The 15,435-nt window shown below is 41.7% G+C and overlaps 1 protein-coding gene across 1 annotated transcript; it reads right to left on the bottom strand.

The window, feature by feature from the left end:
• Positions 1 to 3,933: 3,933 nt before the first annotated feature.
• On the bottom strand, positions 3,934 to 8,971 carry LOC126979606 (uncharacterized). The gene is made up of 5 exons (XM_050829019.1): positions 8,948 to 8,971; positions 8,835 to 8,874; positions 4,626 to 4,841; positions 4,045 to 4,191; positions 3,934 to 3,938 (listed from the first exon to the last, which is right to left on the bottom strand). The coding sequence occupies exons 1-5, from the start codon at positions 8,969 to 8,971 to the stop codon at positions 3,934 to 3,936; spliced, it is 432 nt and encodes a 143-aa protein (XP_050684976.1).
• Between the last annotated feature and the right edge of the window lie 6,464 nt (positions 8,972 to 15,435).

Below are 15,435 nucleotides of genomic sequence, written 5' to 3'. Positions count from 1 at the left end.
CTGGGATTGATGTAATGATATCTATTACTTTTAAGAACGAGGAGTTGTCTAAAAATGCATTTGCCAAATTGGCTTTATCAAAGATTACTTCGATCTTAAATTTGTTAATTTTTTTTCAAGTATTTAATGCATTTCACAAAAACTTGGAAAGAACTGCTTAGACTCAGAATATTAGTTCCGACAGGTTTTTTGTCTTCTTCGCTTTGGATGAACACGATAAATTCATAGACTGCCACGCTATTTTCTGGATACCTTCTATTATAGTCTACCACCATATGTGGTTTATATTTGGTGACTTCATTTTCTAAATCACAATTCTCTTCGCTAGAAGAGAACAAAGGGAATTTCTCATCAGGAGGTTTCTTCTTTTTCTTTCGCTTAGACATGGCGCGTAGGTTATCGCCAAAACTCACAAAAACTTATGAAACACCTAGCCAATTTAAGAATTTACTAATAAACATCTTAAAAATGTATAGTACGAGTAAAGTCCACACACAAAATATTTGAGTTATAGAGGTTTTAAGTTATCAAGGGTCTATGTTAGGGATAGGTTAATATAGATGTAGGTATAAATAATCATATTTATTAAATCACATTGCACACGTTACATAAAAATAAAACAACAATTAAAGGTGTAGTCTACTTAAAAAAGACTGTGATTTTCTTTTGTTTTGAACAATTTACAGTTTTGAAAAAAATTTGATTTCAATGACAAATAGAGAAGAGAATACAATATTTTTTATGTTGCTACACTTCTCTATAAATTATCGTACTGTCGTTAAAGCTCTTTTTGCTTCGTTGATTGATACGCTGGTAGATGAAGTTTGTGGCTCGTCATTAAAATCATCGTCTTTATCACTTTCAATGCAGTTGTTTACTGAAACCTGTTAAAACTCTGTTAACGTCCCTGCTGTGACTACTTCATCATCGCAAGTAACGAAGTCTTCAAAAGTAATGTTTAACACATACGTGCTTATTCCATTCTTCAGGCACATGATTATCTTACTCTTCAATGATTTCCTGAGGTTTTGAAGAATAACCACAAGTTCTAAAGCAGTTTTTTACTGCAAGACGTGTTACGTTTCGCCAAGCTTTGTCCACCATCCTCGTTGCTTGAAGAACATTGATAAAAGAAATCGTATTTTGCTCCATATCAGCTATCATTTTTCGAACAACTTCTTTTCTGTATTATGTTTTAAATTTTTTAATTATACCCTGATCCAAAGGTTGAAGTTGTGATGTTGTGTTTGGTGGAAAAATTTATACTTTGACTGACTTTATTGGTGGTATGTCCCCTTTGAGCTGTGCAGTTGTCGATAAACATAATAATTTTTCTATTTGAAGTTAGCAATTGCTTATCTATATTAATCAGCCATTTTTAAAAAGTTCGGCTGGCTTTATTGGCTTCATAATCCATGGGTAGTGATTTTAGGCCTGCAAAGCGTCGACGACTTGTCTATAATTAAAGGCTTCAGTTTTTCTGAGCCCGTAGGTAGAATTTGCACAAAGCAGAATCGTAAGTCGTTCTTTGCTGTGCTTTCCTCCATGACATTTTTCATTTTTGAATGTAAATGTTTTGTCGGGAAGACAAAAGACCTTTTAAAATGACTCATTGACAAACAATTTTATGTTAGAGAGGTTGTAGAAACATTTCTTTAAGTTACTGAGGGCCAATACGAGGGCCTGTGCGAGATTAGTATGGCCCTAAAACAGCTTAAAAGCAACAAGGGCCGGGTGATGATGGAATAACAGCTGAGCTTCTGAGAGCTGGTGGTATACTTAAGACCCTCCAGAAACTATTCAATTCCGTCATCCTCGAGGGCAAAACGCCGCAATAAATACAGCGCCGTATTAAATATATAGGGTACCATATATCTATACGTTTAACGTAATAATTTGATATTTTTTTTAATTAATTAGATTTGTTCCCTAACTCGTCCAGTATTATATTTATTATGCAGAGTCTCTTCATACTTTTCACTATAGTAGTATTCTACACCTATTAAATATTCGACTTTCTGTTCTATCGGTAGTATTTCACATATACAAAATAACTTATGATACTCTTTTTTGCATGCTATCTTTAGTTTATTAGTTACTAAATATTTAATCAACTGAATTCATAGATTCTTAATGTCTTTAATGTAAGATATAAATGTTCGCTCATACACTACCAAAAGATAATATATCAGTGAGTCTGCAAGCGCGTTGTATACGACTGTTAATGTACTTATCTAAATTTAATATTTTCTTTAAGCGATAAAATTTTTCCTAGTACAGATCTCAATTTATTACAAACATTAGATGTATGCATTGCCCAGTTAAAGTTTTTTTTCAAGGTCGAGATCTAAATATTTTAAAGGAGAATGGGACTATTGGGGCTTATGTTAAAAAGTTGAAATATACTTAAAAAAGAGGTATATTTTTCTGATGTGAAATACAAAAAACTAGCTCATTTTGCAATCTACAAATCGAAAAATACTGGGTCTCGAAATCTCGAGCGATTGCCAATTCCGTGGCCATCTGGAGGGCAAAGCCAAATTGGCTTCAAAGAAACTGGGCGTCATTAATAGAGCACGGCAATACTTCAAGCCGGCCCACATTCTAGCGCTGTACAAAGCGCAGGTCCGGCCACACATGGAGTATTGCTGTCATCTCTGGTCTGGCGCACCCCAGTATCAGCTCGATCCATTTGACCGCGTGCAACGCAGAGCAGCGCGAATTGTCGGGGACCCAGTACTCTGTGAACGGCTGGATCACTTGGCGTTGCGTAGAGACGTCGCTTCATTGGGGACGATACGACATGGGTACCTTCAAAAAAAGCGCGTACACCTTCCTTAAAGGCCGGCAACGCTCCTGTTATTCCTCTGGTGTTGCAAGAGAGTATGGGCGGCGGTGATCACTTAACAACAGGTGACCCGTACGCTCGTTTGTCCTCCTATTCCATATAAAAAAAAGTAAATTTCAAGCTACTTAATTTTAAGTAACCGTTTACACGTAAAAATACAAAATAACTAGTTCAACTCATTTATTCGCTCAAGATGGACGACCACAGAACAAATACACCCCTAGCGGACGACCAACATCAACAGTGCATTCCAGACGTGATTAAATGTGTATTAAATGAGGTATTGGATGAAGTAAAAGATGAAATAATCAGAGAAGCGAGAATACCTAAAAGACTGTGGGTAAGAAAATGGATAAGCAGGAGAAATGAATATGGCGCTAGTACAACTTTGTTTCATGAACTAGAAGATAAAAATGAGTATTTCTCTGCACTGCGGATGTCAGAAGAATCATTCAATTACTTATTATCTAAAGTTCAACATGAGATACAGAAAAGAGATACTGTGATGCGCTCTGCATTAATATTAAAATTACATATTGTGTTATATTTTCTCGCTACTGAAAATAGTTTCCGCAGTCTATCTCACTTTTTTAGAGTTTCTAAATCAAGTATATGTTTGATGCTGCCTTACGTGTGTGACGCTATATTTCATGCGTTGAAAGATTTTATAAAGGTAAGAAAAAATATATTTACACTCAGTATTTATTTATTAATATTTTAATAATTAGCTCAGCTTATTAAAGAAAAAAAAACATGTTAATTTTCATTAATTATCTCACAATTAAACAAACTAAATAAACAAAATTACTGCTCCTCGACCTACACAATAGAAGCTACTGCTTGTGACAGAATATCAGGTTCAAGGATACTTTGTGATAATCTCCAGCTTGAGAATAAAATATTATAGAATTTTCTCTTCCTGATTGGGGATTATTGTATTGTATGGAGGTGTTACTGTAGAAACGCTGTCCAGAGTTGCTGCAGGAATACTTTGAGGATTCTGTCCAATACGTCCAATACATGATTGTGAAGGTTCTGGGGACTCAACGTAATACCTATTTGAATAAGGCGATGGAGTAAAACGGTTACTCTGTCCAATACATGATTGTGAAGGTTCTGGGGACTCAAGGTAATGCTTAATTGAAGAAGGCGATGGAGTAAAACGGTTCTACTACTGTTCATTAATTGTTGTATACGCATATCGGACAAATAGTTTTGGATATGTTTTTGAGCTTCCAGCGCCAAAAGCAAAGGCATAGCTTTTAACTGTCCTGCAACACTTTTAGCAAAATGGTCAAACTCGTGTTGATTCAGAGTTTTTGAAAGGCCTATTCCCATCAACCCTGACACAGTTGACATGGTTGTCAAAGCCTGCTGCGCTCTACACAATTAGCTTCGTAAAACAAAAAGTAATGTAAATGCGCCAACAGTAGACATTGAAGACACACGCAATGGCCGTGTTATTCCAGGTGATTGGAGAGAAGTACCATCAGAAGGATTGGAAGATCTACCCACGACAACTCAAAATCATTCATCTCGAGATGCCCGAATGATCCGTGACAATTATGCTGACTATTTTGTAGGAGAAGGATCAGTTGATTGGCAAATGCGAATGATATGCTGAAGTTGTAGCAAGCAGTAAATAAAAAATAAATAAGACAATCCCTGATTAAAATAAATATAACATGCTAATTTAAAACTAGTTAAACGTTTTGCTGTACTTGTTTAAAATAAGTATGTTCTTATGATAAATAAATACATTTACTCACCAAATTACTGTGTTTTTTTCTCGATACACTAATAGTCACCGAATTTAATGCTTGATGTAACATATCAAACCATTTTATAGTTGGCTTGTAAATGTCATCAGTGCCAGACCCACATTTTGATGAATCTTTAATTTTTTTCAATTCTTGCGCATATGTTGATCTAATACTCTTTATTTTTGTTTCAACTTCTTTAACACCAAAATTTGCAATCGCCACGGCTGACGCTATAGCGGCAAGACGATGTTGTTTGCTTGCTTATTACTGTAATTTAAGCTTTTAATATTCCATAAACAATCGTCCTTTATGTATTCTTCAATGAACTTTATTGTCGTCTGTTCCGTCTACTTCGATATTTTCGAAAGATTTTTATTTATAAATTAAGTAGGAACAACGTTGCAATCACTCCGCCAGCTTATGCTTTTCACTTAAATTTAACTAAATTTTGCCTGTCCAAACGCGTCAAGTGATTAGCCACGCCCACCAACTTAACCGAAAAATAGACAAAAATCTATTCTACCTTGTTTACTTGCAACTAAATTTTAACTTGCAAATTTTACTAAATTCACTGTTTACACGGGTTAAGTCACTTAAAATTAAGTTAAAATTTAGTAAATTTTTAGTCAACTTGATACGTGTAAATCAGCCTCAACGGATTGCCACTATAACCAAGCAATCTTTTACATGTACTAAACAAGGGAACATTTTTAAAATGTCTGTTAAACGTGTTATGCGACATGACAGTAACGGCAGTCTATTTCAAAATTTAAATTAATACCGTTAATACACACAGTCTCAATTAGTGGTTCGCCTTTTAACGAACGTATTAATATACGTAAATAAAGCTTACCGTCATCGTCGCCCTCCTCTAACTCATCGGAAACAACGTAATTATTTTTTTGCACATTCTTTGTAAATGTCCCTTTAAGTTACACTTTTTACAGGTGTAATTAGCAAAACGACACTCCACTGACTTATGATTATTAGTAGGTCGTTTTCCGATTTTGAACAGCTGCTGGTCTACCGGCACAGGATCGGCAGCGCCCGCGCTGGCGGGCACTGAGACGCAGACTCGTGTCGTTGTTGAGTGGCGGCATAAAACTTGTGACGTTCACTAAACCCGACTGTCTTTGGGGTGAAATGACCGTCCAGAACGGCAACTATTTCCTCGTACTGTATTCCTCCTCCTGTATTTCTTTAGGTAGCAGTAAGTCCGCCGCGAGTTTGTTTACTTACCGCGCGTCTTTTTACTCCCTCCGTATCTTTCACCGTGTCGATATCGTTCGCGATGAACCACTGTGTAAGTCTACACTTCCACGTCCTCCATGTAGTGAGTTGTGGTCAAAGTTTGGTAAGGTTACTAAATTAAATCCCATCCTCGTCGCCAATATTCAGTACTAGGACGGACACAACTAAAAAGCAAGGCGATCTGTAGCACACTGTTTAATCATTGATATTTTATGTCGCTTGTTACTTGTTAGTTTACACGTGTGTGCGTCGCAGGCACACATACACAACATTTAGATATGAAATCAGAAGATCGGTTGCAGTTCCCTTTATGCTATAGTGACATAGCTTCCTGACCAGCGTTGAATGTTGAACAATCAAAAGTCTTAGATAAATCACAGAAGATGCCAAGTGCATTCTGTGATTCCTCCCAGGCATCAAAAATATTCTTGATAAGCTCAAAACCTGCATCCGTTGTTTCAAATGAAGTAACTTATGAGAGTTAAAGTAAGTAAGCATTTGGCTTAAAATTCTTTTTTCATAATTTTTCTAAGGGTCGGAAAAACCGACAACCGATAGTTCAGTCTGCTCTGAGATTTGGCACCGGACGGTCATTATTGCTTTTTATGATGGCGCTATCCCGTTCTAGTCTCGCACTGTGCGGAATAATGACCGTCCGATGTCAAACCTTAGAGCAAACTGAACTGTCAGGCCAGGCCTGAGGCATTCATTTTGGGAGGGGTGGTAGTTTTTTTTGACTTTCAATAAGTGATGTCACATCCTATTTTGAATAAAAATATTTGAATTTGAATATTGGCCGAGTCTTACCGACTAAACAATCGGCGATGTGCGCGCCTAGAAGAGCGCTGTACTGGTGTAACAGTTGGCCGATAGTTTGTCGGGTACAGTTTGAAGGCAATCGTGTAGCCCATCAAAGTTTTTTATCGGCTGATGCCGAATCGTTATAATGTGCGCACTCATACATCTTTATACTGATAAAGAAACCAACCAAACTATTGTTTCGGCTGTTAAGTGCGCACACTGGCCCGACTAAACAGTTGGGTCTGTGATGAGTGGGCACACTAGACAACTATCGGCCGACAGTTTTAGGGACAGTTCGCTATTAGTTTTAAATCGGCTATTGATGAGTCTGGCCGACTAAACAATCGGTGGTGTGCGCGCATAGAAGAGCGCTGTACTGATTTAACAGTCGGTCGATAGTTTGCTGACGGTTCAGGTTGAAGGCAATCGTGTAGCCCATCAAACTTTTTTTGTCGGCCGATACCGAATCGTTATAATGTGCGCACTCTCATACATCTTCATACTGATTAAGAAACCAACCAAACTATCGGCCGATCTAAAGTCTGCAGTTTGCGGGGTCTCTAAATGTGTAACACTCGCGTTAATCAAATACTAAAAAAATTACTTTGAGGGTCTAATGTGATAAGTGTTATTGTTTTTTAATGTTGTATGTAAAATATCTGATTAATGAATAAATTAAATTATTCTGATTAATGATTTAGAGATATCTAATGGAGTTTTATTTATGGTGAGGAAATTACTTTCATTAAATAAAGATGAGTAAAGTCTTACATAAATTTGTTCATCTTCTATGTTGTTCGACAGGGCATTTGCCCCAAATAACAATATTCAATGAACACATACTGCTTTATCTACACTGATGATTTGAATGAATGTCCATGACCGCAAATTGAACACCTTTCAGCATTCTAACAAAATTTGGCAAGATGCCCATACCTTAAACATCGGTAATATTGCTTCACTGGACTGTATATATGGCAATACTGGTAATCTCCACATCTTCAAATAGACATAGTCCGGAAGAGAAGCAGAGCTTGCAAATGTGATTGCAACTGTCTGAAAATGAATCATTTATATTTCACGCTTCATTGTACGTCTGACACTAATATTTTTTTGTGCTTAACGATAGGGCTTTAAAAATATTTATTGGACATATCTACAGGTACTAAGTTATCACTCCGGTCAACTCAGTGGATGAAGCTGGGATTGATGTAATGATATCTATTACTTTTAAGAACGAGGAGTTGTCTAAAAATGCATTTGCCAAATTGGCTTTATCAAAGATTACTTCGATCTTAAATTTGTTAATTTTTTTTCAAGTATTTAATGCATTTCACAAAAACTTGGAAAGAACTGCTTAGACTCAGTATATCACTAGTTCCGACAGGTTTTTTGTCTTCTTCGCTTTGGATGAACACGATAAATTCATAGACTGCCACGCTATTTTCTGGATACCGTCTATTATAGTCTACCACCATATGTGGTTTATATTTGGTGACTTCATTTTCTAAATCACAATTCTCTTCGCTAGAAGAGAACAAAGGGAATTTCTCATCAGGAGGTTTCTTCTTTTTCTTTCGCTTAGACATGGCGCGAAGGTTATCGCCAAAACTCACAAAAACTTATGAAACACCTAGCCAATTTAAGAATTTACTAATAAACATCTTAAAAATGTATAGTACGAGTAAAGTCCACACACAAAATATTTGAGTTATAGAGGTTTTAAGTTATCAAGGGTCTATGTTAGGGATAGGTTAATATAGATGTAGGTATAAATAATCATATTTATTAAATCACATTGCACACGTTACATAAAAATAAAACAACAATTAAAGGTGTAGTCTATTTAAAAAAGACTGTGATTTTCTTTTGTTTTGAACAATTTACAGTTTTGAAATAAATTTGATTTCAATGACAAATAGAGAAGAGAATACATTATTTTTATGTTGCTACACTTCTCTATAAATCATCGTACTGTCGTTAAAGCTCTTTTTGCTTCGTTGATTGATACGCTGGTAGATGAAGTTTGTGGCTCGTCATTAAAATCATCGTCTTTATCACTTTCAATGCAGTTGTTTACTGAAACCTGTTAAAACTCTGTTAACGTCCCTGCTGTGACTATTTCATCATCGCAAGTAACGAAGTCTTCAAAAGTAATGTTTAACACATACATGTGCTTATTCCATTCTTCAGGCACATGATTATCTTACTCTTCAATGATTTCCTGAGGTTTTGAAGAATAACCACAAGTTCTAAAGCAGTTTTTTACTGCAAGACGTGTTACGTTTCGCCAAGCTTTGTCCACCATCCTCGTTGCTTGAAGAACATTGATAAAAGAAATCGTATTTTGCTCCATATCAGCTATCATTTTTCGAACAACTTCTTTTCTGTATTATGTTTTAATTTTTTTAATTATACCCTGATCGAAAGGTTGAAGTTGTGATGTTGTGTTTGGTGGAAAAAATTATATTTTGACTGACTTTAATGGTGGTATGTCCGCTTTGAGCTGTGCAGTTGTCGATAAACATAATAATTTTTCTATTTGAAGTTAGCAATTGCTTATCTATATTAATCAGCCATTTTTAAAAAGTTCGGCTGGCTTCGTAATCCATGGGTAGTGATTTTAGGCCTGCAAAGCGTCGACGACTTGTCTATAATTAAAGGTTTCAGTTTTTCTAGCCCGTAGGCAGAATTTGCACAAAGCAGAATCGTAAGTTGTTCTTTGCTGTGCTTTCCTCCATGACATTTTTCATTTTTGAATGTAAATGTTTTGTCGGGAAGACAAAAGACCTTTTAAAATGACTCATTGACAAACAATTTTATGTTAGAGAGGTTGTAGAAACATTTCTTTAAGTTACTGAGGGCCAATACGAGGGCCTGTGCGAGATTAGTATGGCCCTAAAATAGCTTAAAAGCAACAAGGCGCCGTGTGATGATGGAATAACAGCTGAGCTTGTGAGAGCTGGTGGTATCCCTCTACTTAAGACCCTCCAGAAACTATTCAATTCCGTCATCCTCGAGGGAAAAACGCTGCAATAAATACAGCGCCGTATTAAATATATAGGGTACCATGTATCTATATGTACGTTTAACGTAATAATTTGATATTTTTTTTATTAATTAGATTTGTTCCTTAACTCGTCCAGTATTATATTTATTATGCAGAGTCTCTTCATACTTTTCACTATAGTAGTATTCTACACCTATTAAATATTCGACTTTCTGTTCTATCGGTAGTATTTCACATATATAAAATAGCTTATGATACTCTTTTTTGCATGCTATCTTTAGTTTATTAGTTACTAAATATTTAATCAACTGAATTCATAGATTCTTAATGTCTTTAATGTAAGATATAAATGTTCGCTCATACACTACCAAACCATAATATATCAGTGAGTCTGCAAGCGCGTTGTATACGACTTTTAATGTACTTATCTAAATTTAATATTTTCTTTAAGCGATAAAATTTTTCCTAGTACAGATCTCAATTTATTACAAACATTAGATATATGCATTGCCCAGTTAAAGTTTTTTTTCAAGGTCGAGATCTAAATATTTTAAAGGACTATTGGGGCTTATGTTAAAAAGTTGAAATATACTTAAAAAAGAGGTATATTTTTCTGATGTGAAATACAAAAAACTAGCTCATTTTGCAATCTACAAATCGAAAAAATATAAAAATAAAGAAAGATTAAGATCCAGTTGTTTTACTTAGATAATATTAGTTAGGTGCATAGTTTATTGTTCGAATGACTATATTATGAATGAAATATATTATTTTCTTAGGAGGAAACAGAGCTGAGCAATTATTTTATTTAGTGAATAAATCGATTGACATAAAAATCGACACTAGTGAAATCCTTGTTCCTCAACGCTAACTACACGCTTCGTCATTGTCACTTCGTTTCTTGTTGTATTCGTTGAGTTACCGGCTTGTTAACTACCTACGGACCTACCCAATTAAATTCCAAGGAAACTTGTCTCTAGTTTTGTAAAATTATTAGCAGCTAGGCAGTTAATGAACCTACTATCAGCAGTCAACATATAGTTTAAGACATAACCTCACTTTTATATCCTTGATTACTCAGCTCCTAGATTGACAAATCTTGCAAAATTATCTAGGCGTTTCCCTTTCTTTCCTCCCCATGAAAATGTCCCAAGACTTAAAAATGTCAAAATTTGAGGTTAGGTTATAATACTTATAATACGTATAACAATTTGTGCTACGGGATACTAAGTTTTAACCGAATTCATTTCTGCAACTTGCCGGCCGCTGCCGCGGCCCGCTACGCTCGCCTCATGCGTTGTTTGAACTGTTCTAACATAACCTTTTTTTTTATACGTGTGGGAACCCCCACGGGCCGTCAACCCACCGGGGTTTTCGGTAGGGTGGTGTGTCGGAATCGAACTGACTAAAACCACACGGTGCACCATACCGCGCCTTTGTAGGAGGAGTCTGGGAACGGCGTTATTAACACATCCGCCTATCATCACACACTCCTCCTAGTGCGTGCCCGCAAGTGCGCGGGCACCACCTTCTAAATAAAATCTCAATTAGGCGGCGTCCAGGTACACGCGGACGTCGCCCCTTCGCGGCTGACCACTAAGGCGGGTGGATGGGTAAACCCGTCCCGTCCACCCACGGCCACACTCAGGGCGGCATGAGGCGCATGTAGGCGCTCCTCTGCCGCCCGGTTCGCCGGCGACGGATACGGTCCGAGTGGACATCGTCCTCTCGAGCCCGCTCCGCCAAATCCTTCTGCGAGATGACGTCCTCGCAGAAGGTTGTGACCGCGGTAAAATGCCTTTCGCTGCCGATCATGGACCGTATGACGGCCGGCAGTGAGAGATCCTCTCTAATGACTGCAGTGAGGGCCCGGCGCTGAATTACCCAGGCCGGCAATACTGCCGAGTCCTCACTGCAGTCGCAGTGGTGACAGGCGGGACTAGATTCCCTCCTAGCGACCGAGTGCAGGTACTTCCCGAAGCAGCCGTGCCCAGAAAGCACCTGTGTCAGTCGGAAGGAAAGAGCCCCGTGCTGACGCCCTGCCCTCTCGACAATGACCGGCTGAAGCGGCTCCACGGAAGCAAATCCAGCACGTGGAGCCTCCAGCCGGGACGACCATCGAACTAGGATGGTAAGCCCAACGCCTCGATGCGCCTGACCACCTTAGAAACGCCTCTGGTAGCCAGGCACGCCGCCTCCTGAAAGTTTTTCCCCCGAGCCGTGACAAAGGTGTCATCTGCATAGCAGATGACGCCCAGCGCCGAGGGGAACCTTGAAGGACCCAGTCGTACCCCATGTTATAGGAGTGGTCCAAGAACAGACCTCTGTGGCACAACGCACGACATGGGCCGACGTCTTAGGAATCCATATCGGTCCTCGTACATGACGGTACGCTCCTCTATTTAGTCTGCCACCAGCCGCCTCAGGTACTGCGGCACTCCGTTATAGAGGAGTGCTTCCCTAATGCAGCTGAAAGGCAGACTATTGAATGCGTTGGCGATGTCAAACGACACCGCCAACAGCACGCCTCCGCAGCTCACTGCCTCTTCGGCCACAGCCCTCAGGCGCATTACAGCGTCGATAGTCGAACGCCCGGCACGGAAACCAAATTGGGCGTCTGACAGATCGGGGCAAACCTCACCCAGATGTCGGACGATGCGGGTAAATATCACCCTCTCAAACAATTTACCCGCCTCGTCCAGCAAAACTATGGGCCTGTAGGCTGCAACCGAGTCTACATGTCGCCCCGACATCGACAAGAGAGCCAGCTTCCCACTCTTCCAGCAGCCAGGGAACCACCCGGACACCAGGCTCGCGTCAAACAGTTCCCTGAGGCGGTCCGTCATGTGGTTGAGGGCTAGCACTCGGGCATGAATCCCTTCCGGCCCTGGGGCGGTGTTCTTCGAACGAATTCGTAGAAGAGCCGCTCCTATCTCCGCCTCTATAGCGGGCGGAACGTCTTCTCTTTCGGCCTCCTCGTCATCTCCGGCCAAAGGGGCCAATGACGGGGGCGCGTGTTCCACCCGCTCCCGAAAAAGCCCCTCAACCAGATTCCTGCAGGAAGTTGGGCTGGAGAGTCTCTGTAAGGGGGGGGGCTGCGCACGCAGCTTTTTTTGCGCTGCACCATATTGGCGACCCCAGGGGTCACGATCGAGACCCTCCAGCATCTCCTTTCTCTTGTCTTCTTTGGCGCGGCTGATTGACAGCTTCAGAGTTTTCCGAGGAATTCGGTACTCCTCGTGAAGCCGGTTCTCGTCCCCTTCATCGCGGCGATGCTGCCGGCTGCGAGTGTAAGACCTCCGGGCACGAATGCAGGCTGCACGGAGATCCAACAACTCTTGGGACCACCAGTAGACCTCCTTCCTTGGAGGCCGACGACCGTGAACGCGGGGCATGGCTACATCGCAAATCTGCGTAATCGCATCGCGAAAGCAGCCTGCCCCCATTTCTACCTCCTCATGTGGAGGCCGAGGAGACAGCCAAGAGTAAAGTATGGCTGCCTCCTCCAGGAGGTCCCTATCAAGCTTAGAAACAGCCCACCGCGGAAAGCAGGAAGATTGCCGCGCCGTGTGACCCCTTCTGGCGTCCTGGGTTCGGGAGAGCTCAAATCGGATATAAAGATGGCCGAGAGCGTCTCAACCTCTTGCAGGACACGCCAGTTCCTTACTCGATCTTTTAGTTTCTTTTATTTTATTTTTCTACTATTTTTGGATGGTCACTTTTAAGACCTATAACAAAAGGAACCGTGTTGTCTACAGCTACTGTCAACGAGTCGACTTGGTAGGTACCTACTGAAAATCAGTACTGGAAATCATTTCCAAAAATACTGAGTGGGTGTCCTTTTCATGACCCCGTATTTTTTTATTTGTTAATTTAACTATGTATATATGTTTTGTGATGTCATGAATAAATGCATACTTTACTTTACTTTACTCGTGCGGCAACAGCAGGGGTAGCGAACGAAAGGTTCACTATCGACCCCCTGCTGCCTACACACGTATTTCTCGAGCCTCTATTTAGAAGACAGAGACCCATTGTCGCCGCCCACTCCACTACTGCTTCGCCCCGGGCGTCCGTTCTGGGGGAGCCCCAACCCACGGATTTAGCGTTGAAGTCCCCCAGTACGTGCGAGACGTGCCCAGGTGCAAGTCGCCGTATCGAGGTTTCCAGGTTGCTCAGGAGAACCTCGAAATATAAAAAAAAATCATACTCTGGTTGGGGGAAAAATACACACCATATATGGTGATTTCCCCCCAATTAGCAGCAACATATCTCTTAGAGACAAGGGCGGGGAATGAGCCGCTGTGGAACCGATGACTGCCACAGAGCCGTCCCAGTCACCCAACCAGTTGGGACAGGTTGGAACATAGTAGGGCTTCGCAGCTACTGCGACACCAATCGACCACTCCGCCAAGGTTTGCAGGATGAGATCCTGCGCACCGGCGTAGTGGTTCAGGTTCATCTGGACAAGGAGGCTGGAGACTGGGTCCATTATTGGACTGTCTCTACAGCCTCCTCTATGGGCGACGGCGTCGCAGGAATTCCGGAGGCAGCCTGGGCCCCCAGAAGTCTTTTTGGAAGCCTGGGGAGGCTTGCAACCGCCCTGCCCCGTCAGATGATTTGCGGGCAAGTTGCCCGCCGCACACGCTGCACAGTAAGGGGCAGCGGAGTATCCCACCGCCTTGTGCCCCGGTTGACCGCAGTGGAAGCAGAGACCGCTGCAGCCAAAGAGGCTCCTGCAATTGGCACGAGTGTGTCCCGACGCCAGGCACTTAAAGCACCTTATCGGTCTCGCCGCCAGGAATCCTGGCATTGACGAAACTGACAAGGATTTTGCCGGCGTCCGCTAAGGTCTTGGCAGTTGCCACCGGGCAGCTGACCCACACTGCGCTAAGGCCTCCTTGACCGGGGCGAATGGTGCCGACTCTTATATTGTCTTCGACTGGATTGCCACTCGGACATCGTCGATAGAAACGGAGTCGTCCAGGCCCGAAACCTGCGCATTTGGTGGGCCTGGCGAACCGTACTCAATCCGACTCCGCTAATACACCCCGCAATTTCTGTGCGAATGTATCCGCCGTCTTCGCGCCTTCGGCTCCGGGAAATTTCAGAACTCGAGCCCCTGTCTGGGCGAGGCGCAGGCGTGCACCTACGCACCCGAATTCGGAAGCGAGGGTGTCTCGCGCCTTTTTGAATACGGCAGCGTAAGAGAGCCGTTTGCTAGCCGCCTCCGGCAGTATGGTGACCACTACAGCTGCCGTTTTCGGCGGCTGCAGCTTTCGGGTCCTCTTATTGTTAATGTTCAACGCCAGGGGCTGTGAGGAGGTTGTCGTCATCTGCCTCCCGCTTGGCTTTTTGCCTCTCTTAACCACCGTCCAGCCATCATTTTGGGAGGCTGACGAGGAGGGGCCAGGCACAGTTTCCGCAGGGGCACGACCCGCCTTTGGAGCAGTCTTGTTTGAGTGTCCTGCTTTTTTCGTTTTTGGAGTAACGGCCAGTGTTGGCGCTGGGACGCGGCCTCCAGAGATTTGAAGCCGTTTGGAGACCGAAACGGGCTTTGGTTGTGATGCAGCGAGTGGAGGCTGGTGCTGGAATCAGTCTAGCCTCCAGTCCAGCAAGCCGCCCGTCCATCATCCTCCAAACTGCGTCAGTAACTTGACGCAAGTGTGCGTCCGACGGGAAAGGAGACAGAGCAGTCTGCTGTGAAGCAGACTTCGGCTGTTCTGGGTGCTCCAAACGCGCTCCTGCCCTAAATTAAAGGC

Source organism: Leptidea sinapis, chromosome 1 (genome assembly GCF_905404315.1).
Source record: "Leptidea sinapis chromosome 1, ilLepSina1.1, whole genome shotgun sequence".
NCBI classification, from domain to species: domain Eukaryota; kingdom Metazoa; phylum Arthropoda; class Insecta; order Lepidoptera; family Pieridae; genus Leptidea; species Leptidea sinapis.
The sequence above is the reverse complement of the archived record's forward strand: the minus strand, read 5'-3'. Positions and strand labels throughout refer to the sequence as shown.

Bases quoted from the DNA above. Each gene is read 5' to 3' on its own strand.
- LOC126979606 (XM_050829019.1), bottom strand. From the start codon at position 8,971: ATGGTGGACAAAGCTTGGCGAAAC. The intron at 8,875-8,947 runs GTAACACGTCTT...AAATCATTGAAG, and splicing joins TGGACAAAGCTTGGCGAAAC to AGTAAGATAATCATGTGCCT. The intron at 4,192-4,625 runs GTAATTTGGTGA...CAACTGTGTCAG, and splicing joins TGTATCGAGAAAAAAACACA to GGTTGATGGGAATAGGCCTT.